The sequence below is a fragment of the Schistocerca americana genome, chromosome 2 (assembly GCF_021461395.2).
Source record: "Schistocerca americana isolate TAMUIC-IGC-003095 chromosome 2, iqSchAmer2.1, whole genome shotgun sequence".
Taxonomy (NCBI): domain Eukaryota; kingdom Metazoa; phylum Arthropoda; class Insecta; order Orthoptera; family Acrididae; genus Schistocerca; species Schistocerca americana.
In genome coordinates this window covers 669,953,735-669,978,458 of record NC_060120.1, presented here as the reverse complement: position 1 = coordinate 669,978,458, position 24,724 = coordinate 669,953,735, and the positions used below count along the sequence as shown (strand labels likewise).

General features: G+C 47.6%; 1 protein-coding gene across 1 annotated transcript in view; it reads right to left on the bottom strand.

The window, feature by feature from the left end:
- The window catches only part of LOC124594320, a 292,174-nt gene extending 281,498 nt beyond the window's left edge, over nt 1–10,676 (bottom strand). Inside the window, exon 1 of the mRNA XM_047132683.1 lies at nt 10,364–10,676. Coding sequence (XP_046988639.1) covers nt 10,364–10,676 — 313 coding nt within the window. The remainder of the gene's footprint in view (nt 1–10,363) is intronic.
- Between the last annotated feature and the right edge of the window lie 14,048 nt (nt 10,677–24,724).

Sequence of the window (24,724 nt, the reverse complement as noted above, 5' to 3'; positions counted from 1 at the left end):
CTCCACCTGAGAACCTCGTTCTGCAGGCGCTGCAACGTCCTCATCCTGGTGACACTAATCGTGGCCCATGCAGTGGAGCCATACGTGAGGGCAGGCAGGATAACTGCCTGGTAGACACGGAGCTTGGTGGGTAAGTTCGCTACTGCGGAAGATGAGGCACAAGACCCTGGTCAGCTTTTGCCACTTGTTGGAGACACACTCTGCATGGCAGTGGAACAGCAGCTTGTGGTCTGTCCGGACCCCGAGATAGGTGATCGTCGGGGACCAGGGAACCTGCACGCCTGCAGTCGAAATATTGCGGCGGAGAACTGGGCGCCGTTTCATGAAATAGACTGCCGTAGTTTTGGCGGCAATAAGAGTGACTTTCTTTGTACAGCACCAGGTGATGGTGGCGTCCACCTGACTTGGAGGCTGGCGATGATGGCGTCAGTGATACGTCCAGTGGTATAGAGTGCTGTGTCATCAGCATATTGTGCCAGGTGGCACTCGGGGATGACTGTCATATCATTCACGTAGATGTTAATAACAATGGGAGACAGCACAGAACCATGTGGAGTGCCTGCTGTCAATGGGCAAATGTCACAACGCATTCCCCAGTGAGCCACGAGGAAAGTCCTACCGCAGAGGAAGTCATCCACAATCTTCACATAGATATCCGATATAGTTGTCTGCGTCAGCATCTTGTGCACAAGGTTGTCGGTCCAGATCTTATCGTAGGCGTTCTGCAAGTCCAGAAAAACGGCAGCTGTCGACTTGGCGGCGTTGAAGCCTTTGCTGACATGTTCAATGATTCGGAGGCACTGAAGTTCGGCAGAGAGGTGCGAAGTAAAGCCGAACTGTTGAGTTCGGATCGTCCCAGCCCCCGCCAGAGGTTGGGAAAGTCGGTGGTGGATCACCGCTTCATGGACCTTCGCCATGGTGTTTAAGAGGCTGATGGGCCTGTTGTTGGTGGAGACTGTAGGGTCCTTGAACCGCTTGGGGATCGCAGTGAGCTTGGCTTGCTTCCACTGAGAGGGGAAAAGGCCAGACGTGAGACAACCATTTAAGATCTTGGTGAACAAGAGTAGAGGCACGTGCGGTAAGTGGCAAAGATGTTCATTTAAAATTCCGTCCAATCCAGGGTCTGACCAGCCACGTTTCCATCGTAGGATCCGCTGGACTTCTGCCACTGACGACAAGTGGGGGGCAGACTGAGATGGACGAGTGCGAAAAGCAGCAACAGCTGTCAAGACATTGTGTTCGTCCTGTAGGTTTGCTGGCGAAAGGTCCTGGACACGGAGATGGTTTTGGGCCTCAAACACATCCGCCAGCGTTTCCACAATTTGGAGGGTATCATATGACTAGCCCACTGTCATGCGAATAGGATGGGCAGTCGCCGGCATAGAACATCGCAATGCGCGAACGCCAGTCCAGTCGGACTTATGGTGTAGGAGGAAAGTGAACATGCGGTCCTCCCATTGTTTGGACCTCCAGTCGACGAGCTGGCGGCAGAATTTGCGCTGGAGGCGCTTCATTTGGCGTTTGTTCTGAGGATCGCGTAACTGCTTCCACCGCCGGCGGTAGCGGTTCTTTTTCACTTTCAGTTCCCATAACAGGGGAGGCAAATCGTCCAGGGGCGATAAAGCCCGAGGGACAGTGGTGGTGGAGAGCTTCACTGCTTTCTGGATTTTGGCAGTAAGGTAATCCACAGAACGGACTATATTGGCCGGTGTTGTCAAGTCGAAGTCATGCCTAATGGTGTTATTAAGTACTCTGGCGAACTTGTCCCAATCGGTGTGGGTCACAGTGGAACGAACATCCAATGAAAGGGCAGCATTGGTGAGGTGCAAGAGGACTGGGTCATGGTCAGAGGCCAGTTCATGGAGAACTTCCAGGGAAAACTGAGCGGCGATGTTTTTGAATATGGCCGCATCCAGATCGTCTGGCTGGCAGTTGGAACGGACTGGGATATGGATAGGTTCATGGGGGCCATAGACTGTCCTCCAGGTCAGAGATGAGGCGGCCTTTGGGGTTAGAGACCCGAGAATGCCAAGCTGGGTGCTTGGCATTGAGATGTGCCCCAATGATGACACTGTTGAAGGACGTCAATGTGTGAAAGTCTGCTTCAAGCAGTGGCTTGTTTGGGCTCAAGTATGCTGCTGTGAAGGTAACGGCACCAAGGTGTGTGGAGATGGTAACCTCTGTGGCCTCTATGTGTTCCATTGGTTGGAGAGTCACCTGGGCATGGACAAGTGCTTTGTTGAGGAACACAGCTGTGCCCCCACCATGGCAGTCGAGGTGGTCAGAGTGGTAACAAACCATGTTGTGAAGGTGGAAATTGTCTGCCAGTTTAAGTTGTGTTTCTGTGACCAATAAAATATCCACATGATGGTCATGGAGCAAGGCATTCAATTCTGTCTTCATCCATTTAATGCCATTGGCATTAAAAATTCAGGTGACAAGATCCCAAGGGAGCTGTTGGGTGGGGGGGGGGGGGCGGCTGGAGTGGCCGAGCGGTTCTAGGCGCTACAGTCTGGAACTGCGCGACCGCTACAGTCGCAGGTACGAATCCTGCTTCGGGCATGGATGTGTGTGATGTCCTTAGGTTAGTTAGGTTTAAGCAGTTCTAAGTTCTGAGGGACTGATGACCACAGCAGTTAAGTCCCATAGTGCTCAGAGCCATTGAGCTGTTGGAGTTGTGGTAGTCGAGTCGCCATTACAGCAATATTTGACTTAGCGCTTCGACGAGGGCGATGACTTTGGTGAGCCCGTCCTCCGACCGACGGATTTTGTGGGCAGTGTAACAAATAACAGCCCGGATTTGGGGTTGCATGAAGAAGGAGATGACCTGGAGGATGTTGTGCACGTCCTCCCGAAAGGACGTCTCATCTGCTGCCACCAGGGGAGAGTCCCAGGTGGGCTGCTTGCTCTTGTGGCAGGCAGTGGAAGGTGGAGTGGAGGCAGAGTGGTGGTAGGGGCAGAGGGGCAGAAGGCTGGGATACAGCCACAGGTGGATTCGAGGGGGCTGTAGCTGGCTCCTGTAGTGGGTGAGCAGCGGAAGCCATCATGGAAGATGGGCAATGAGGGAGAGACTGGGCTGCGGCAGCAAAGGAGGACTTGGGAGTCTAAGCAGAGGGGGGAACAGGTGCCTCAGAAACGTCCAGTGTCTGAGTGGCTGGTCCCACAGCAGCTGCTGAGTGAGGTGCAGCAGGCTGGCCCCACAAAGCAGGAAAGTTGGTGGTGTCCCATTGTGGTGGGGAGGGCGATTAGTTCTTGGTTTCTTTTTGGGAGGACATGAAGACTTCAATGCTTTCTGGTAAACAGGGTACCCCCTCCAGGATGCCATGTAGTGGGGATCTTGGCTTGAGCCCAAACACCTGGCACATGTATGTTTCTCCAAGGTGGGGAGTGTGCAGTTCTTCACTAAATGTGGGCCGGACACTTAACACACTGTAATGGTAGGGAGCAGTAATTCCCAGTATGTCATAGACGCTGGCATTTGTGACAGATGACGGGCCCATTTTGGCCCTCGTACGATTCAATCCGGACCTTTGTGTACAGAAGGTACCCGCTTTGCTAAATCCGCTCTATGTCTTCCCTCTGGGAAAGGGAGACGACATGGGTAGGACAGGGTAGTGACACCTGGGTCTCAGGATATCTCTTGCTACACTGGTGGACCAAAGAATCCTCAAAACAGAGCTGAAGCAGTTCCTCCTTGACCTCCCCTGCTGTAACTTCTGGGGGCAAGTCCTTGATGACGATTTTGGTTCGGCGATTGCCCGACGTCTGCTGGGTAAAGTAAGGCATCGCCCTCGTTTTGACAAATTCGAGAATGGTAAGATAATCGTCCCATCTGTCGAGCAGGTATTTCACATGATCATTTTGGTATACAGCCTGCAACTGGCCGAAGATGAGCCGCTGGAGCACAGAGTTCAGTTTTGTATAATTAGCGACATTATACACCACAATAGGGTGTATCTTCTCTTTTTTCAGAGGGCTGGATGATGTCTCTTGCAAAGGAGGGTCTGGAACAGGAACAGGAGCCATGTCCGGCATCCACCGGACCGTCTGGTGCGGTGTCCCCCAGGAGGGAGGCATCGGAGCTTGATCTGTGATCACTACGGTACGCGTGGGGGGACGAGCGTCTGGAGCGAGGGCCAGCGGACTTTCCAACTGGGTCAGGGGGCTGAGAAGTCTCGCCACGGTGGCGGGACAACGGAGGAAGAGGTGCACTCAGAGGTACAGCCAGGTGGTGGTCAGACACAGCCTAGGTGGCCGCCGCCTCATTACGACAAAGATCAATTACTAGGCGACCAGAGGAATCGTCGGACGACGACGACACTGAAGAACGGTCCCTGACACGGGACGGTGGACAGTCGTCACGGGGGTGGGTTTCAGTGCCAGTGGTATCCATTGGCGATTTGTGGCGGTTGGCGCGATTCAAACTATCCTTTGCCCGCTGCGAGGTGGGTGGAACATCAGGCGCGATCGGAAGCTGAGGTGAGCAACGTCTCCGACGCGATTCACCACAAGGGGCGGCGGTGCACGGATCAGAGGGCCGCGGACTTCTCCACGGTGGATATGGGTCCGCTTGGCGTAGCCAGGGACCCAGCACGAAAGGACTACGCACACCAAAAACTTCCCAGCTAATCTGGGGCAAAAACTACGAAATATCAACGCCGAAAAGGCAGATCGGCAACGCTGATATAGGTGAGACGTACAACGAAACGATACGAAAACGCACTCGTGTAACGAAACACTTACAAGGATCCAACCTATAGCACGTGAAGAGACCTAATGCAGTCATAGCATTTATAGAGAATTCCGCGCATGCGAATCGTTCTGGCGGTTTACGGCGCAAGCGTTCGTAGGTGACATGCGCGAGGCAGCCAAGTAGTGTGTGCTGCCCTCAGTGGTGAAGTAAGAACATCCTAATCGCTATCGACTGACCTTGACTATTCCGCTGTGACCGCATAATTTTAATAATTGTATTCCAATTTTTATCCAGATGAAAGCCGTTATCACGATTCATTAAATTGTCAGCAAGACGTATTTCCACGGATTCTTTAATTACAGAATCCCAGAAGCTGGAAACTGGTGCTAAAATTTTGGTGTTATTGCATTCCATTGAATGTCCCATGGAAATGCAATGTTCTGCTACTGCTGATTTTAAGGGTTGCGGCAGACGGATGTTTCTTTCGTGTTCTACACAGCGTTCATGTCGTTTGACCTATATATGCCGCGCCACACTCACAGGGAATTTCATGAACACCCGCCATCCTCAATTGTAAATCGTCTTTAACTGATACGACTAAGGTCTTGCTCTCTGCTGGTGGACGGACGATGACAGTGATATTATTCTTCCCAAGCAATCGGCCTATTTTGGAAGATACGTTCCCGGCATATGGAAGGAACGTAGTTGATTTATGGTCATCAGTCTCCTCAGAGCGTTGCTTCTTGTTATTATAATTGTGCATGGCCTTCCGTATTTGACGCGAAGTATAGCCATTCTCTTTAAAAACCTTCTCCAGATGCACTAGGCTGAAGGCTATCAGCATCCAATATTACATGCGCCCGATGAATTAAAGTACTGAGAATACTGGCGGTTTGTGCGGGGTGATGGCAGCTGGACGCCTGAAGACATGGATCTGTATCTGTAGGTTTTCTGTACACCGAATGTCCCAAACACCCATCATTCTTATTGCGTACTAACACATATAAAAAAGGGTAAACTCCCATCTTTCTCAATCTCCATAGTAAAATTGACGTTCTCTTGTAAAGCGTTTAAATGACAAAAGAATTTTTCCAGTTATTGTCTGCCATGAGGCCATACAACGAAAGCAACGCCAAAAAACCGTAGGCTTTAAGACGGCAGACTCAAGAGCTGTCTCCACAAAGTCTTCCAAAAAAAGATTGCCACCACAGGGGACAAGGGACTCCCCATGGCGACACTGTCAGCTTGTTCAGAAAATTCGTTAGTAAACAAAAAAGAAGTTGAGGTGAGAGTGTGTTCAAACAAAGCCGTCAAATCACTCTGAACAAGTTACCAATCAGATGTAGCGAGTCAAATAGAGACACTTTGGCAAAAAGTGAGACACATCGATGCTAACTAGTAAATCCGAGCTGCTCAGCTTAACAATCTTCAAACGATTGATAAAATCCTTAGAATTACGTAAATGGTGGCAGCACTTACCCACATACAGCTTGAGTAAAGAGGCCACATGTTTTGCAGTCGAATAAGAAGAGGCACCAATATTACTCACTATCAATCGTAGTGGGACACCATCCTTGTGAATCTTGGGCAGCCCATACAGTCTTGGTGGAACAGCATTGTGTGGCCTCAGCCTCCTGATAACTTGTTTAGGTAAAGAACTATCATTCAAAAGCGTAGCAGTTTTTTTGGATGTATGGCTCGTTGGGTCCTTATCGATTTTACAGTACATAAAATCAAATGACTGTATATATTCTCGTTGTAGCCTTGCCTTGTGAAAAGGACCGTAGCATTGCCCTTATCAGCAGGGAGTACGGCCGTACCAATATCTTCACGGAGGTTGCGAAGAGCAGCTCTTTCCGCTGAAGATATGTTGCTCCGTTGCGGCGCACATTACAGCAAGGTACTACACGAGTACCGTCGAATTTCGTCTGCAGAATCCGCGGAAAGAGGTCTAATAGCCTCCTCAACAGAACTGGTGAAATCGATTAAAGGAGGTGAAGAAGGTATAGGTGCAAGCACTGACATCGTCGCGTCGTCAAACGATTTCTCCGTGAGATTCACAACCGATCGCCCAGAAGGGGCTTCTTGCGATTTACGTGTTAGCGAGGCGATTAAACTTAGGACTTTGTCTATTTGTACTATCCCTGTGGGCCCAGTCCGCCTTGGCCCAAGTTACACCATCAATCCAATCCCAATTAAGGGAGGACTATCTTGCCGCAATGTTCAGATGTAAACAAAATAAATCCTTGGAAATCTCCTCTAACTCTCGGCGTGTTTAACGAATTCGTTCTCTAACCAAGGCCAAACTTGCCCTGCGCTTAATCTTATTTGCAGCAACACTATTAATAAAGCGAACAGCTCTAGCAAACATTGGAATCAAATTATTGTCTCTACATTTCAATAAGAAAGTAAGTGAGCGCAGTAACCTGGCTCTTTTCTCACGTGATTTATCCAGTCTGAGGATATCCTGAATCATCTCCTCCCCGTAGATTACTAGAAGAAGAAATACGCCGGGAAAACTTCAGAAGTCACAACAGAGACTTCCGTGGTGTAGTCATGGTGTAGACTCGCACGGTGATTGGCAATCTGAGGTGAGTCTCTCTTCTGTTTGTAGCGGTGAGATCGACACCATCATGTCTGCAGACGGCGTGCTTAAGGCTCACAGAAAGCAGTATTTCTCTTGACCATTACCTTTCCCACATATAGAATCATGGTGTGATGAGTTACTGGATGCGACAAAAGAACTCATTTAGTAACTGTTGTATGGAGGCTGAATGCTCGTCAGTCTGTGGCAAGAATTGTAAACCTTCCTGCCCTACTCTTCGTGAGCAGCCTAACAAATGCAGGGCAATGCAAAGCGAACATAGGAGTTCACACCACAGGTGTCTTGAGGTATGTACGGATTGATGAGAGACCTTTCCGGCACCCTTATTTGTCGTCCATTGAGCATGTCTGGGACGTTGCTGAATACCAAACACGTTGAAGCACCAGCTTCCGAGACTCAGGGAGGTGTGCCGGCTCCGGATCGAACCCCTCGTGGATTAACAACGAAGGCCGAAGTGCTGGCCAGTCTGCATGCGATTTTTCTGCGGTTTTCCACATCAACAGAGGTAAATACCGAGCTGGTTCCCATTTCCTGCCTCAGATACCGATGTGTGAATACTTTGTCACATGATGTCACATCTGAACAAGCGAATACTCCAACGCAGTCTGAAGGGGTACGTGGATACCTTCCGGGAGGGAAGGTGGCAGTGGCTTTAAAATGCCTTTGACAGTGGCGATCACACCTGACCAAGCGAATACTCCAACTCAGTCTGAAGGGGTACGTGGATACCTTCCGGGAGGGGAGGTGGCAGTAGCTTTAAAATACCTATGGCAGCGGCGTTTCCTTCGTAATAATAGCCTGTGTACGAGTGTGGTTTGTTCTCCGCGAAATAAGAGAAATATCACATTAGTCACGACTTGGTATTGACTGGATAAATTGCACTGGATCGGAACGAAGGAAGGATACGCCTGGAATGTGATGTGAAGGCGTTATATTTCGTACCTGTCTCCAGTCGGCAATCTTCATGAAGCTACACAGCATTTGGTTCTGGAACGGCAAGGAATCAATCGGAGGCTGTTGCCCCCACGAATATAACAGAGCATTCCTGCCCAAGGAAGTCACATCTCATACTGATGTTGATAATACACTGAAGCGCCAAAGAAACTGGTATAGGCATACATACTCAAATACAGAGATATGTAAACAGGCAGAATACGGCGCTGCGGCCGGTAACCCCTACATAAGACAACAAGTGCCTAGCGCAGTTGTTAGATCGGTTACTGTTGCTCCAATGGCGGGTTATCAAGGTTTAAGTGAGTTTGAACATGGTGTTATTGTCGGCGGACGAACGATGGGACACAGCATTTCCGAGATAGCGATGAAGTGGGGATTTTCCCGTACGATCATTTTACGAGTGTACGGTGAATATCAGGAATTCGGTAAAACATCAAATCTCCGACATCGCTGCGGCCGGAAAAGATCCTCCAAGGACGGGACCAACGACAACTGAAGAGAATCGTTCCATGTGACAGAAATGCAAGGCTTCTGCAAATTGCTGCAGATTTCAATTCTGGGCCATCAAAAAGTGTCAGCGTGCGAACCATTCAACGAAACATCATCGATACGGGCTTTCGGAGCCGAAGGCCCAATCGGATGTCCTTGATGACTGCACGAGACAAACCATTACGCCTCGTCTGGGCCCGTGAACACCGACATTGGACTGTTAATGAGTGGTAACATGTTGCCTGGTCGGACGAGTCTCGCTTCAAATTGTGGTTCAAAATGGCTCTGAGCACCATGGGACTTAACTTCTTAGGTCATCAGTCCCCTAGAACTTAGAACTACTTGAACCTAACTAACCTAAGGACATCACACACAATCATGACCGAGGCAGGATTCGAACCTGCGACCGTAGCGGTCGCGCCTAGAACCGCTCGGCCACTCCGGCCGGCTTTCAAATTGTGTCTAGCAGATACGTATATGGAGACAACCTCATGAATCCATGGAGCCTGCATGTCAGCAGGGAAATGTTGAAGCTGGTGGAGACTCTGTAATGGTGTGGGGCGTCTGCAGTTGGAGTGATATAGAATCCCTGATACGTCTAGATATGACTCTGACAGGTGACACGTACGTAAGCATCCTGTCTGATCACCTGCATCCATTCATGTCCATTGTGCATTCCGACGGACTTTGGCAATTCCAGCAGGACAATGCGACACCCCACACGTCCAGAATTGCTACAGAGTGGCTGCAGGACCACTCTCCCCAATTTGAACACCTCCACTGGCCACCGAACTCCGCAGACATGAACATTATTGAGCATGTCTGGGATGCCTTGCAACGTGCTGTTCAGAAGAGATCTCCACCCACTTGAACTCTTAGGGATTTATGGACAGCCCTACAGGATTTATGGTGTCAGTTCCCTCCAGCACTACTTGAGACATTAGTCGAGTCCATGCCTCGTCGTGCTGTGGCACTTCTGCGTGCTCCCGGGGGCCCTACACGATATTAGGCAAGCGTTGTTGGGTTGTTTGGAGGAAGAGACCAAACATCGAGGTCATCGGTCTCATCGGATTAGGGAAGGACGGGGAAGGAACTCGGCCGTGCCCTTTCAGAGGAACCATCCCGGCATTTGCCTGGAGCGATGTAGGGAAATCACGGAAAACCTAAATCAGGATGGCCGGACGCGGGATAGAACCGTTGTCCTCCAGAATGCGAGTACAGTGTGTTAACCACTGCGCCACCTAGCTCGGTTAGGCAGGTGTACCAGTTTCTTTAGCTCTTCAGTATAGATATCAGTTCAGAATGGAATAGAACTCGGTTTGATACCCATTGAGCGATGAATTTCTCCGCATATTTCGTAAACATTGGACTGGCGCTTCATGGCGTGACACGTCCAATTTTCGTAAGTGTATTTGTGACACCATTGATTGTTCGTGAATCTTATAATCGATTATGGCTGTTTCCGCCTGTTTATGCGGAGTACTTTGTATCCGTTATGCAGAGAGTCAACTGCTAGTTCCTGTGCAGGTCTCCCCGCATCTCAGTCAGTCTAGTGGCAGACAGTGTGGTGCCGGACGCCGTGCGAGGTGAGACAAGGCAGGGGCGGGGGCAGAGGCACTGACCGGTCAGCGAGGTGCAAAGCGTCCAGATTCCGCCGTGCGTGGGCACGAGGAAGACGGCGTCCTCCTGGCGGCTGAAGGCGGAGGCGGAGCCGGGAGCGAGGCGGCGCGTCACGCCGAGCACGAGCCGCGCGACGCGCCCGCCCAGCAGCCACTCGGCCGCGACCGGCGCCAGCGACTGGTTGAGGCGCGCGCGGCTCCACGACAGCTGCTCCCAGCGGTCGGTCATCATTGCGGCGCACAGCAGCGCCGTGGCCGCCGCCGTCAGCGCCAGCGTCGCCAGCAGGAACCACGCCGTCGCGCTGCCCGTCGGCATGGCCCGGCCGCTCGCTGCGCCCTACTGACGCGGCCCACCTCGCTGCCGCTGCCGCCGTCTCCACGGCGAATCGATGCGGGCGCGCTTCCGCCGTGCCGGCCACTGCCGCACTGACCGACGCCACTGCGGCAGCCGCGACGCCGGCGCTGCGCTGCCGGGGGCGGCGCGCGCAGCCGCCACCGATCCGGCGGCGGCGCACGTGCACGCGGAGCGGGGCGCACACCCTGGCCGGTCGGCTGCCAAGCGTCGTGGTCAAAAAATCTGAGAAATGGGCTGACATTACTTATCAGGCAGAGCTTGTCTCCGACAAGTGACGTGGGCCCTAATCCAACAGTTCGCTCGCAGAGTGCGTTAAATCTGTTACACCGAATCAAACTGCTGACCGCCCCCGAAATCAACTGGTCTTCTGCTACCACCTGATAACGAATAACATCGTGAGTTATGAAACACAAAAAATGGTGCAAATGGCTCTGAGCACTATGGGACTCAACTGCTGAGGTCATTAGTCCCCTAGAACTTAGAACTAGTTAAACCTAACTAACCTAAGGACATCACAAACATCCATGCCCGAGGCAGGATTCGAACCTGCGACCGTAGCGGTCTTGCGGTTCCAGACTGCAGCGCCTTTAACCGCACGGCCACTTCGGCCGGCTATGAAACACAACGTTCATATTTTATGTCAGGTAAGACCTTCAAAAGTGTGTTACTATTAATGAAAGCAACTGGCAGAGAATGCTCTGGTGTGTTCAGAAACTCCCGTTACAGACTTGTAGGACCTGTAGAGAGGACTGAGTACACAAGACTTGTATGACTTATAGAGGGACTGAGTACACGAGACTTGAAGGACCTGTAGGGAGGACTGAGTACACAAGACTTGGAGGACCTGTAGAGGGGACTGAATACACAAGACTTGTAGGACCTGTAGAGGGGACTGAGTACACAAGACTTGTAGGGCCTATAGAGGGGACTGAGTACACAAGACTTGTAGGACCTGTAGAGGGGACTGGGTACTCGAAACTTATAGGACCTGTAGAGAGGACTGAGTACACAAGACTTGTAGGACCTGTAGAGGGGACTGAGTACGCAATATTTTGAAAATGATCCCTTGTCCAGAAACGCCATCCAGCGACGCTACAGAGCGTCAAAGTTATAGGCGCCGACGTCCGTCTTCTTCCATTGGAACTACATCCCAGGATGGAACTTGCCTCCTCGAAAATTTTCCGCCATTCCTCTCTGGACTTCGCTGTAGATCTCCAGTTACGGCAACCAACTCGGGCAGCATCTTCTCCAACCTCATCACTCCATCTCAAGCTCGCTCGTCCTCTTGTTCTTCTCTCTCCAGCTTCACTGCAGTAGGTTTTCCTTGCAGGATCCGTCTCATCAAGTCGTATTACATGTCCAATCTACATGTCTCAATCTACACAACTTTATGACCTACAACACATCATCCTCCTTATAGCAGTCATAAAGCACATCATTCCATCGCCTCCTCGTACTCCCATTTTCATACACAGGTCCAAAGATTCAGATCAATATACTTCTTTCGTGTGGTCTTAGTCTACTTTCAGCCTGCTTTGTAATCGTCGATGTTTCTGAGCCACACGTAACTACTCGGCGTATCAGGGTTTTATATAATCGGCACTTAGTCTCTCGTGATAGAAGCTTGGATTTAAAATGTCACAGCATTCCAAAATAATATCGATTACAAGCACTTATGCGGGTCGTAATTTCAGTCGAATTGCTGCCATTTGCTTCTGTCTTTGCGCCCAGATAAGTGAAACATTCCATTCGCTAGAAAGTCGTTCGATCAAGGCCGGCGCCAATAAATGTATGTATACACAGGGCGATTCCGTGGTGATGTTACAAACTGTCTAGGATGATGGAGAAGAATGATGTCTCAATCTGAGGTAAGGGTCTCTGTACCGGCAACGAACGAGTCGATATCCATAAGCGAAAACGATTCTGATACCTCTCACAGTGAAATACGTGTACTGCTACTATTGTTGCTAAGATTGTAGGGTAGGCAACTTTCAGAGAAGGTAGTATGATCATGACAGGGAAAAAATAACCAGTAAACATAGGCTCTAAAATGTGCACCGGAGGGGTTATTAGCACTTGTTCATCTTCGCTACCATGAAACGCATCTCCTCTATTCAAAAAGTGTCGTAGCTCTTAAGTTACGCGTTTTAGAGCCCGTGTTTACTAGACATTTTTTCTTGTTCCACCAGAGCTATCAGAACGGTTTTCGCTTATAATTTCCGGCTCGTTCGTTTCGTAGGAGGACCCTCATCTCAAATAGATATATCATTCTTCTCGATCATCCTAGAAAGTCTGTAACATCATCACGGAATCAGTCTGTACAGTATATATCCATTTACAGGCGTCGGTGTCTATAACTTTGGCGCTCTGTAGTGTCGTTGGATGACGTTTCTGGACATGGGATCCTATTAAAGGTATTATGCACTCACTTGCCTCTGCAAGTGCTAGAACTTTATAACGAAAATCTCTGAACACCCTGTATGTAAAGAGGTTCATTTGTTTGTTTGAAATTCATATGAATCTACAGTTTCATTTCAGTATTGACTAAATTTTGCAGACTTAACCTTCAAGACGATAAAAGGATCACCGTCTACATAAGATTTCGTAATCTGACTTGAAGCATATATATATATATATATATATATATATATATATATAATGTACAGGGTGAATCACCTAAAATTTGCACCGCAAATATTGCGAAAATGGAAAGTGCTGTTGATGCGATTGTCACAGAATAGATTGGTAGTCATGGGTCTCGTACTGACAGTCAATCAATAGACAGTAATAATAGTTGCCGCGCGGGATAAGCTGAGCGGTCTTGGCGCTGCAGTCATGGACTGTGTGGCTGGTCCCGGCGAAGGTTCGAGTCCTCCCTCGGGCATGGGTGTGCGTGTTTGTCCTTAGGATAATTTAGGTTACGTAGTGTGTAAGCTTAGGGACTGATGACCTTAGCAGTTAAGTCCCATAAGATTTCACACATTTTTTTGTGATACTAGATAGAAAGTGGATTTTTTGTACAGACATACACTTTTTAAGTGGAATAATGTTTATTGACATTAAATTAGGATGTCAGTGGTGTTTTTGCAGGTTACAATTCGAGTTGTTTACGAGACTACATACACTCCTGGAAATTGAAATAAGAACACCGTGAATTCATTGTCCCAGGAAAGGGAAACTTTATTGACACATTCCTGGGGTCAGATGCATCACATGATCACACTGACAGAACCACAGGCACATAGACACAGGCAACAGAGCATGCACAATGTCGGCACTAGTACAGTGTATATCCACCTTTCGCAGCAATGCAGGCTGCTATTCTCCCATGGAGACGATCGTAGAGATGCTGGATGTAGTCCTGTGGAACGGCTTGCCATGCCATTTCCACCTGGCGCCTCAGTTGGACCAGCGTTCGTGCTGGACGTGCAGACCGCGTGAGACGACGCTTCATCCAGTCCCAAACATGCTCAATGGGGGACAGATCCGGAGATCTTGCTGGCCAGGGTAGTTGACTTACACCTTCTAGAGCACGTTGGGTGGCACGGGGTACATGCGGACGTGCATTGTCCTGTTGGAACAGCAAGTTCCCTTGCCGGTCTAGGAATGGTAGAACGATGGGTTCGATGACGGTTTGGATGTACCGTGCACTATTCAGTGTCCCCTCGATGATCACCAGTGGTGTACAGCCAGTGTAGGAGATCGCTCCCCACACCATGATGCCGGGTGTTGGCCCTGTGTGCCTCGGTCGTATGCAGTCCTGATTGTGGCGCTCACCTGCACGGCGCCAAACACGCATACGACCATCATTGGCACCAAGGCAGAAGCGACTCTCATCGCTGAAGACGACACGTCTCCATTCGTCCCTCCATTCACGCCTGTCGCGACACCACTGGAGGCGGGCTGCACGATGTTGGGGCGTGAGCGGGAGACGGCCTAACGGTGTGCGGGACCGTAGCCCAGCTTCATGGAGACGGTTGCGAATGGTCCTCGCCGATACCCCAGGAGCAACAGTGTCCCTAATTTGCTGGGAAGTGGCGGTGCGGTCCCCTACGGCACTGCGTAGGATCCTACGGTCTTGGCGTGCATCCGTGCGTCGCTGCGGTCCGGTCCCAGGTCGACGGGCACGTGCACCTTCCGCCGACCACTGGCGACAACATCGATGTACTGTGGAGACCTCACGCCCCACGTGTTGAGCAATTCGGCGGTACGTCCACCCGGCCTCCCGCATGCCCACTATACGCCCTCGCTCAAAGTCCGTCAACTGCACATACGGTTCACGTCCACGCTGTCGCGGGATGCTACCAGTGTTAAAGACTGCGATGGAGCTCCGTATGCCACGGCAAACTGGCTGACACTGACGGCGGCGGTGCACAAATGCTGCGCAGCTAGCGCCATTCGACGGCCAACACCGCGGTTCCTGGTGTGTCCTCTGTGCCGTGCGTGTGATCATTGCTTGTACAGCCCTCTCGCAGGGTCCGGAGCAAGTATGGTGGGTCTGATTCACCGGTGTCAATGTGTTCTTTTTTCCATTTCCAGGAGTGTATTTTGAAAAGTTCTCACGCCGGCAGTTGTACAATACTAGTACTACACACTGAAAACAACACAAGTGGAATCACTAGTTACCTGGGTTCTGGGCAGTAATGAGACACCTAACCATCACAAGTTGTGTTCGAAATGACCACCGGCAGTGGCAATACACGCTTCCAGGCTGATATGGAACGACTGTTGCACACGTGCTAGTATTTCAGCGAAGTTGTCCGAGCAGGCTGCAGTAACAGCCGTTGTTTATCATCGGGTGAAGGCGGTATGTCCTTGTAGGCAGCGTCTTTCACCTTTCCCCACAGAAAAATGTCTACAGCGTCAAATCCTGGGAACGGGCCGATCAGGTTACGGGTCCTCCGCACCCAGTCCAACGATTTGGAAACAATTCGCGAAGACATGCTGCAGTGTTTCGTGCCAGAAGTCGTATTGGTACCACAGGTTCCTCCTAATCTGCAGAAAAACGTCATCTAGCATCCATGGAAGAGGTCTGATAGAAGGCTGTGATAGTTGTGCACTTTCATTAATTCGTCTGTGAACTGATGGTTCATTATCCCACACTATACGTGTATACTCCATGAACACTGACGTTGCACCTTACGAAGCCAACGGGAATCGTCGACAGATCAATAGTCCATGTTTCGGCGATATAAATTGGTAAATGTGGCTTCATCACTAAACAAGATACAAGATGCATCTGGAGTATCCTGTCTTAATGCCCATGTACGGAAGTTAACACGATTCTCATAATCGTTTACATGAAGCTCTTGATGGAGACGGATGTGATAAGGATGGAACCTATGTACTCGCGCGGGGCAGCCGTGCGGTCTAGGGGGGCGCCTTGCCACGGTTAGCGCGGCTCCCCTCGTCGGAGGTTCGAGTCCTCCCTCGGCCATGGGTGTGTGTGTTGTCCGTAGCGTAAGTTAGTTTAAGTTGGATTAAGTAGTGTGTAAGCCTAGAGACCAATGGCCACAGCAGCTTGGTCCCATAGAAAAAAAAGGACCTATGAAGATGAAGGTTGTGTGGGAACCTATGAAGATGGAGAATGCGTAGGACACGTCCTGACTCAAGCCACTTCCTCGTACGATTGTGTAGGAGCTGGTCTGCGGATGAACTGCAACAGCAGCAAGAACATTAATTTCTCCCTCTTCCGTCGTCTCTTGTTTCCTTCTGTTACGTTGTCTAGGTGTTACACTACCACTTTTACGTAACTGGTTGAAGGGGTAGATAAATAACTGTCGAGATTGTTTGTGGCGAAACAACCGCTGTTCCATTTGAGAGGTACAGAGGCGAGCGAGTGTGCAGAGACTTCCCCCAGTTCACTGTTACTGGCGTCACTCATCATAATGCGCAGCATGCAAGGTATTGCGCCATAATCTAAGAAAGAAATTAAAAATTAAAGTAGCTTTTCCGAACTTTGTCAATATATATTTCGCTAAATACATTGTTTTAAGTAAAACTCAAATGGCGCTAAATAATAAAGACAGAAAGCCAAAAATTGTTCAGGTTGTGCTTATGTATGTCGCAATAAATTGTTACAAGACTCAACCTGATCGGAGCAATATTTTGGTCAAAACTGAAGGCGCTAAGTATCATACTCAGAAAAACGAGTTGAACTCGCGAGGACTGTACACAGTCCTGGATCGTTAAGATTGCTAAAGACTCACTTCGCACCTAGCTATTAACCGGTCCGCGTCAATCAAACGCCGGCTTACGCGCTACTTCGGATGACGTCACAGCCAATCTGCTGCTAAAAGCATGTTTTCGGTACAAATAGGAAGTGAACTCGCGAGGACTGTACACCGTCCTAGATCGTCTTAGTTTCACGGAAGTAAGTGTTTGTGTGCCGCCCGTAATGTTAACAAAACAGCGTGGCAAGTGGTGAGATTATTTTCCACTTTTGTGGCGAGCAATTAACTTTGATGAGTGTTGCTTACCGTAGAGGTCGCCTCTGAACTGCTCATAGAGCAGTTATGATAGTGACATTATTATTATTATTATTGTCAGGTATATTGTATTGTATTAAACTAGGGACCTAGAAACGACGAAGAGGCTACGTCCCTCCATAGCCCTCAGTGGTTCACAACCCGACGACAGGCCACAGCAATCCACCCACCCTACCGCCGCCCCACACCGATCCCACGTTTATTGTGCGGTTCGGCCCCCAATGGACCCCCCCCCTTCCCCCACCCCCCCACCCCCCCCACCCTCTTCCGGGAACGTTTCATGTCAGCCGAGTGTAGCCCCAAATGTTTGCGTGGTAGAGTAATTATGGCGTACGCGTACGTGGAAACAGTGTTTGCGCAGTGTAACTGATGCGGAATAAGGGTAACCAGCCCTTATTCCCCGAGATAGATGGAAAACCACCTTAAAAACCATCCACAGGCTGGCCGGCACAGCGGACCTCGACACTAATCTGCCGGGAAGCAGCGGGTTAGAACGCGCGGCTAGCTGGTCGGGCTTATCGGGAATATTACTATGTTTGTGCGTGTAAACTTTTACTGAATAAGTAAATCAGACAGAATGCAAAACTTTTACTTATAATCATAGTTCCTGATTACACGGAGTAAATAGAAAGTAGAAACATTTCAGTGAGCACAAGAAGAATGCGGACTTGCAGCCTGGAAACTATAGTCAGCATGTTCTCCATCGCTTTCTGGCTGACTGCAAAAACAGTTTCCAAACTCTAGGAAACGACAGCAAATATATTCTTATTTAACTTCCCGCCACACAGGTATACTGGGATATCTTGCTGCGTACACAGAACAAGAACGAACTGCATTCTTCCCACATACTCCATACAACTTGAGCATTTCGGCTTTTTCTGCATTGGTAAATCCCACTGTCCTCTTATGACCTACTGCTTGACCGAACAAGAACGAACTGGGTTCTTCTTAGACACTCCATATACCATGAGGATGTCGGCTTTTTCTGAATTGGTGAATCCCAGCGTCCACTCTCAACCTACTGCTTGGACTGTCACACGCTACCCGATAAACAAGTCGCAGTGCACTCAAGGAACACGCATGCACACAGTAAGCGAACATAACAACATCGTACCTAGCAACTACGCCGGCTGAATGACACAAACAAGTGTCGGCGTGGAAACTTTTCAAAATAAGTTATTCGTAGACGTCTCGCACTAGAATCCTGCAGCAAACACCACTGGCATCCTAATGTACCATACTTTTAGTTTGTTAATCTCAGTACGCATTGTTGCATTTAAAAAAGTGAATGTTGGCACAAAAAACACAATTTCGAAGTAGAGGCGTCCAGGAAAATGTAGACACTCTTTGATAGCTAATATCTTTGGAACAAAAGACATACCGTTGCAGTTTTGCGGGGTAGCGTAGTTCATTGTTTTTTTTTTTTTTTTCAGCAGATCTTGGCGCGCGTTTTCAATGAGATGATTGTGCAGCAGTGAAAGAACTAAGACTGTTGTTTGCGCAATGCAAGGCCGCATTGGAGTGGTACTGGAAGTACGAAAACATGACGGGCGTTCAGCGACAATGGCGTAATGTGTACGGGACTCAGCCACCAACACGTGCAACAATTTATCGTATTCGGAATAAATTTGAAGTGACGGTACTGTTCAGGACATGCATAAGTAAAGGTCTGACCGACCAAAAACATGAGCAAATCCAGCTTCCAGCGCTGCTGTGTTGTAACATTTTACTAGGTCAACTCACAAATTTGTGGAACAGGGTGCACGTGAAAAGCGGAGTAAGCCGATCAAGCATACGACGAATTACGAAGGCTGCAAAGTGGAAAGTGTACATTCCAAGATCACTGCATGCTATGAACGAGGACGACCCGGATCAAAGGATGAAGTACTGTGAATGGTTTGACGGCATGCTTCGCGACGGTGAACGGTTTGCAGGGATGGTTATCTGGTCTAATGAGCCGCAGTTCAAACTGACCGCCACAACTTCGTTTACTGGTCTCCTGAAAATCCTCACGTTCACGTGGACATACCTGTTGATCAGCCGGGTGTTAATGTGTGGTGCGGTCTGTCATCGCATTGTTTGATAGGCCCACTCTTCTTTGAAGGTACCGTAGCTGGTGAGGTGTATCTTCATATGCTGCAAACATCGATTTTACATGCCATCCGAGAGGTGTTTGGAAAGGAAAGATTTTACCTTCAACGAAATGGCGCGCCGTCTCACTACCAGAGAGATGTCAGAGCCTACTTGGATGAAAATCTGCCTGGACGATGGATAGGTCGAAGAGGAGCTGTCGAGTACACACCACGTCTCTAGACATTACACCTCTTGACAGCTTACCTATGGCGGACTTTGAAAAAGTTTATCGACAGAAGCAAGCAATACTGTACGAGCTACAAGATACCACCAAGGCTCCCTGAGCGGCTATCACACCGGCAATACTGTCAGCCGTTATTCGGTCAACAGTTCAGTGGCATCGACGTTGTTTGGTTGCTAATGCGCGTCGCTTTAAACACATAAAATAATTGTAACGGTATGCCATTGTGTTCCATTAATACTGAGTATCAAACATAGTCAACTTTTTATGGACCCCTCTGTATTATTACGATGTATTTTTTGGCCAACAGTACGAGCCAGCGACTACCAATCTATTCGGTGAAACCTGCACCTCAGTAGCACTATCCATTACCACAATATTGCGGTGCAAGTTTTAAGTGATTCACCCTGTATATTCCTGACTTGGTCAGTCTGAGTGCAATCTGTAATATATGATACCTGAACAAAACTTCAAAAGTCAATATCACTCAGAATGCATTTTACTGGATGACCTGTTTCCACAGAGCTACGCTGTCATTGTAGGATCTTATGCTTTAAAACTTTTTACAGCATGTTGTCCATCAGTGTTGCAATATACAATGATGGACAACAGCCGGCCGGGGTGACCAAGCGGCTCCAGGCGCCACAGTCTGGAACCGCGCGACCGCTACGGTCGCAGGTTCTAATCCTACCTCGGACATGGATGTGTGTGATGTCCTTAGGTTAGTTAGGTTTAAGTAGTTCTAAGTTCTAGGGGACTGATGACCTCAGAAGTTAAGTCCCATAGTGCTCAGAGCCATTTTGATGGACAACAGGAAAAAAATTTTGAAGCATAAGATGCGGCTCTGCCAGCATAGCTCTGTCGAAACCGACCATGCAATAAAATGTTTTGTCAGCGATCTTGGCTTGTGAAGTTTCCCTCATGCATCAACTACGTTGTAGTGCGGCCTGCCTTGAGTACCTGGCTAGCCGTTTTTCATGCCCCTGGTTTCCATGAAAATCGATGTTATGCGTACCCTTAGTTGGTACTATTCCGAGCACGTGGGTATAGCGTAGCAGCTAAAGCTCACTGCCACTGCAGTACGTGTTCGAATCTTGCGTGTGTACTTCTTTCTTTTTTTCCCTTTCTTCTTCTTTTATAACATGATCGTACAGAATATCATTAAATATTGTATGTCACGCAAAATTATTAAAAAAGCTAATCATGTCCACCGCATTAATTTCATTACTAAATCAATCACCGCAACACTTTCCTTCAAATGTGTACTCGGTTTGTGGTTGATAGTTAAAACTCCAAACTTTTGGACAGCTCCAAAGAGTTCGCAACGATGGAGCAAGTATTAGGAGCAGCGGAAAGATTCCAGATATAAACAAAAGTACGAATCCCTAGTTTTGCGCTCAATTAAGTACCTGATACACTAAAACCGGCTGCCAGTACCAATCGATATACAATAGATCCTCTGCGGAACAAGGGGCGCCCGGGTTCCCGGGTTCGATTCCCGGCGGGGTCAGGGATTTTCTCTGCCTCGTGGTAACTGGGTGTTGTGTGATGTCCTTAGGTTTAAGTAGTTCTAAGTTCTTGGGGACTAGTGCTCTCGACTTGCTGAGGACTAATAGAGAAATCGCTTCGGAGGAAGATTTTATAAAAATACATTCCTTAATTCTGCATCAATTTAGTGCACGTGCTTCCACAGTGCTGATCATTGCAGTTGATCGAAGAAAGATCAGTCTTTTTTAATTTAATCTAACTGTGTTTCCGGACTCTGCTTATGAAATATCCGCGTGCCTGCAAGACGGTAGCTTTCATTCAGTTACCTTATTGTTTTACGAACTTATGTTTCGGTTGTATCTATGACAAATACCATTTGTAATTCTGTTCCAGTATAGCAGCACAGCAAATGATACGAGCAACAGCGAGTAAGACGATTCTGTAGTCTATTCTCTAACAAACAGAATATACATTTGAAGAAAGTATGCTTAATGACTGATTTATTAATGAAATAACTACGGTGGAAATGACGTTTTTAATAATTTAGAGTGACATTTACTATTGAATGATTATCTGCACTACGAAATTTGCAGAAAGGGAAGTATACAGACGGGATTTGAACCAGTATCGCCTGCGTTGTGGCTGTGAGCTTCAGCTGCCACACTACGCTAACTTGGTCAAAACCTGACTAACGTTACGGGTATACGAACCACACTTAAAAATTCAGGATCGATTTTATCGGAAACTAGAGGCTGTCGCATGAAAAATCACTAGCCAAGTACTCGGGACAGGTCCCTCCACAACACAAAACTCAACAAAATCCGTGGTTAATAGTTCTGATGATCTCCATGTGAATGAAACTGCTGAGCGCCTAGGCGATCGAGTGGTGTACGTTCAAGCGCCCATGGCAATCAGGTCTTCTGCCTCCACAAAATAAGGAATAATTCTGTCGGTTCTAGGCGCTCAGTCAGGAACCGCAGGACTGCTACGGTCGCAGGTTCGAATCCTGCCTCGGGCATGGATGTGTGTGATGTCCTTAGGTTGGTTAGGTTTAAGTAGTTCTAAGTTCTAGGGGACTTATGACCACAGATGTTGAGTCCCATACTGCTCAGAGCCATTTGAACCATTTTTTTTTAATAATTCTGTGATTTACGAAACCCAGCGTTCATATTTTATAACAGTCAAGATATTCAAGATTGTGTCACGAAGAGGGAAAAAAGTAATTACTAAAAATTGTATCTAACGGCAACAAATAGACTTGACCTCTTTGAGGATGTGCGCATCGAAATTAGTATCAGTGACTACGACGCGGTTGTGGCAAAAATGATTACCAAAGTACAAAGGACAAATAAAACAAGCAGAAAGATATATATGTTCAGTAAACTAGAAAAAAATCAGTAGTGTCATGTCTAAATGAGAAATTTGGAACTTTCAGCAAGGGCAGGAGCATGTAGGGGCACTCTGGCACAAGTTTAATAGAATAGTTGATCACGCAGTGGATAGATATGTATCCAGTGGAACAGTTCATAATGGGAGGGAACCTACATGGTATCCAGTCACTGTAAAGAAACTTCTAATGAAACAGAGTGCATTATAGGTGTAAAACAACGTAGAGCTATTGGTAGAGAGATGGCGAATGGAACGCGTTTGGCTGTCAAGAGAGCGATGAGTGATGCCTTCAGCGACTACCGTAGCAGAGTATTATAAGTGATCTTTCTCAGAACCCAAAGAAATTCTGGTCGTATTTAAGTTGTTAGTGGCAACAAAGTTAGTGTCCACTCCCTAGTGAATGAGACAGGAACTGAAACTGAGGGTAACAAAACAAAAGCTGAAATGCTTAACTCCATTTTTAAATGTTTCTTTACAAAGGCAACCCCAGGAGAATTGCTCCAATTTATTCCTAATATACTGAAAAGATGAGTGAAATAAGTAATAATGTCAGTGGTGTTGAGAAACAGTAAAATCGTTAAAACTGCACAGAGCTCTAGGACCCTATGGAATCCCTGGCAGACTCTACACTGAATTTGTGGCTGAGTTAGTCCCTCTTCTAACTGTAATCCATAGTAGATCGCTCAAACAACAAAAAAACTGTGCCCAGTTCTTAGAAAAAAGGCACAGGTCACACCCGTCTGGAAGAAGGGTAGTAGAAGTGACCCACAAAACTGCCGTCCATTAGTCTTAACATGGGTTTGTTGTGGAATTTTACAATATATTCTGACGCCAAACATAATGAAGTACCTTTAACAGAATACCTCCTCATTGCCAGCCAGTATGGATTTAGAAAACATCGATCAAGTGAAACCCAACTCGCACTTCTCTCACATGATATACTGAAAGCTTTGCATCAAGGTAATCAGGTAGATGCAGTATTTCTTGATTTCCGAAAAGCATTTCACTCAGTCCCACACCTACGCTTATTTTCAAAAGTACGATCATTTATTTATTTATTTATTTATTTATGCATTTATTTTACCTGGCAAGATTAGGGCCTTCAGGCCCTCTCTTACACCTAACCAGGCATACTCAGATTCAACAAATTTCAGTGTCTACAGAAAATTAGGACATATAACATGTTATACAGTATTAATGTTAAAGAAAAAAAAATAGAGATTATAAAAGTAGTACAATGATAATTATAACAATCAAAAAATAATTATAACAATCAAGAATAATAAAAATAATAATAATAATAATAATAATAATAATAATGACTATGTATATGAAAGTAAACATATTTTTCTTATATGAGTGTCAGTCCTATTGCTAGTTGGGAATTTTCTCGTTATATTCTTGCAGCTTGTAAGTTATTCTCATCAAGCAGAGACATAAGACGATGGAATGGGGTGAAAGAGATATAGAAGAGGTAGATAGGTTAGAGGAAGAGAAATAGAATGGTAAAATTCGAAGCTATGATGGAGAGGAGAAAGAAAAAGATGAGGGGGGGGGGGGCACAACAATGGTGGCTATACCGTCCCTAATATGTAAGTCTTAAGTTCCCTCTTGAATGTTGAATGGTTTTGGATAAGACGCAGATCACAGGGGAGCGCGTTCCATAGTCGTATGGCTGAGATGGAGAATGACACGGAGAAAGATTTTGTGTTATGTAAAGGTACAGCCAAGATGCTAGACGTATCCGATCTGGTATTGCGGTTGTGGAATGATGATAGGTGTTTAATGTGAGAAGATAAGTATTGGGGGCACCAGTGGCTAAGAAATCGATGAAGTAAGCACATCGTGTGGAGATCGCGTGCCTTATGTGGGCGTATCCAACCTAGCTGGGAGTATGAAGGACTGATATGATCATACAACCGTATGTTGCATACGTATCTAACGCAAGCATTCATCACTAGCTCGAGGCATCTCGAATTTTCATTATTTGTGCCATGTTGAACTACATCACAGTAGTAAAGATTAGGCAAGACTAGTGTTTGGACTAATTTTTGTTTAACGTGGGATGGAAATATTTTTCTAAACTTTTGAATTGCATGTAGGGAGGAGAGCGATTTCCGGCAAGCTGTGACTGTTTGTTCTTCCCAGTTTAGGTGTTCATCCAAGATTATTCCAAGGTCTTTTACTGTTTTTTGGTATGGTAGTTGGGTACCATTGAGGAGTATTTGAGGGACTGTTTCGCGAAAGTACCGACTGATTAACTTTGGATGGGATATAAGTATGACCTGGGATTTCTTGGGGTTTAGTTTCAGACCTAGGTTCTGTGCCCA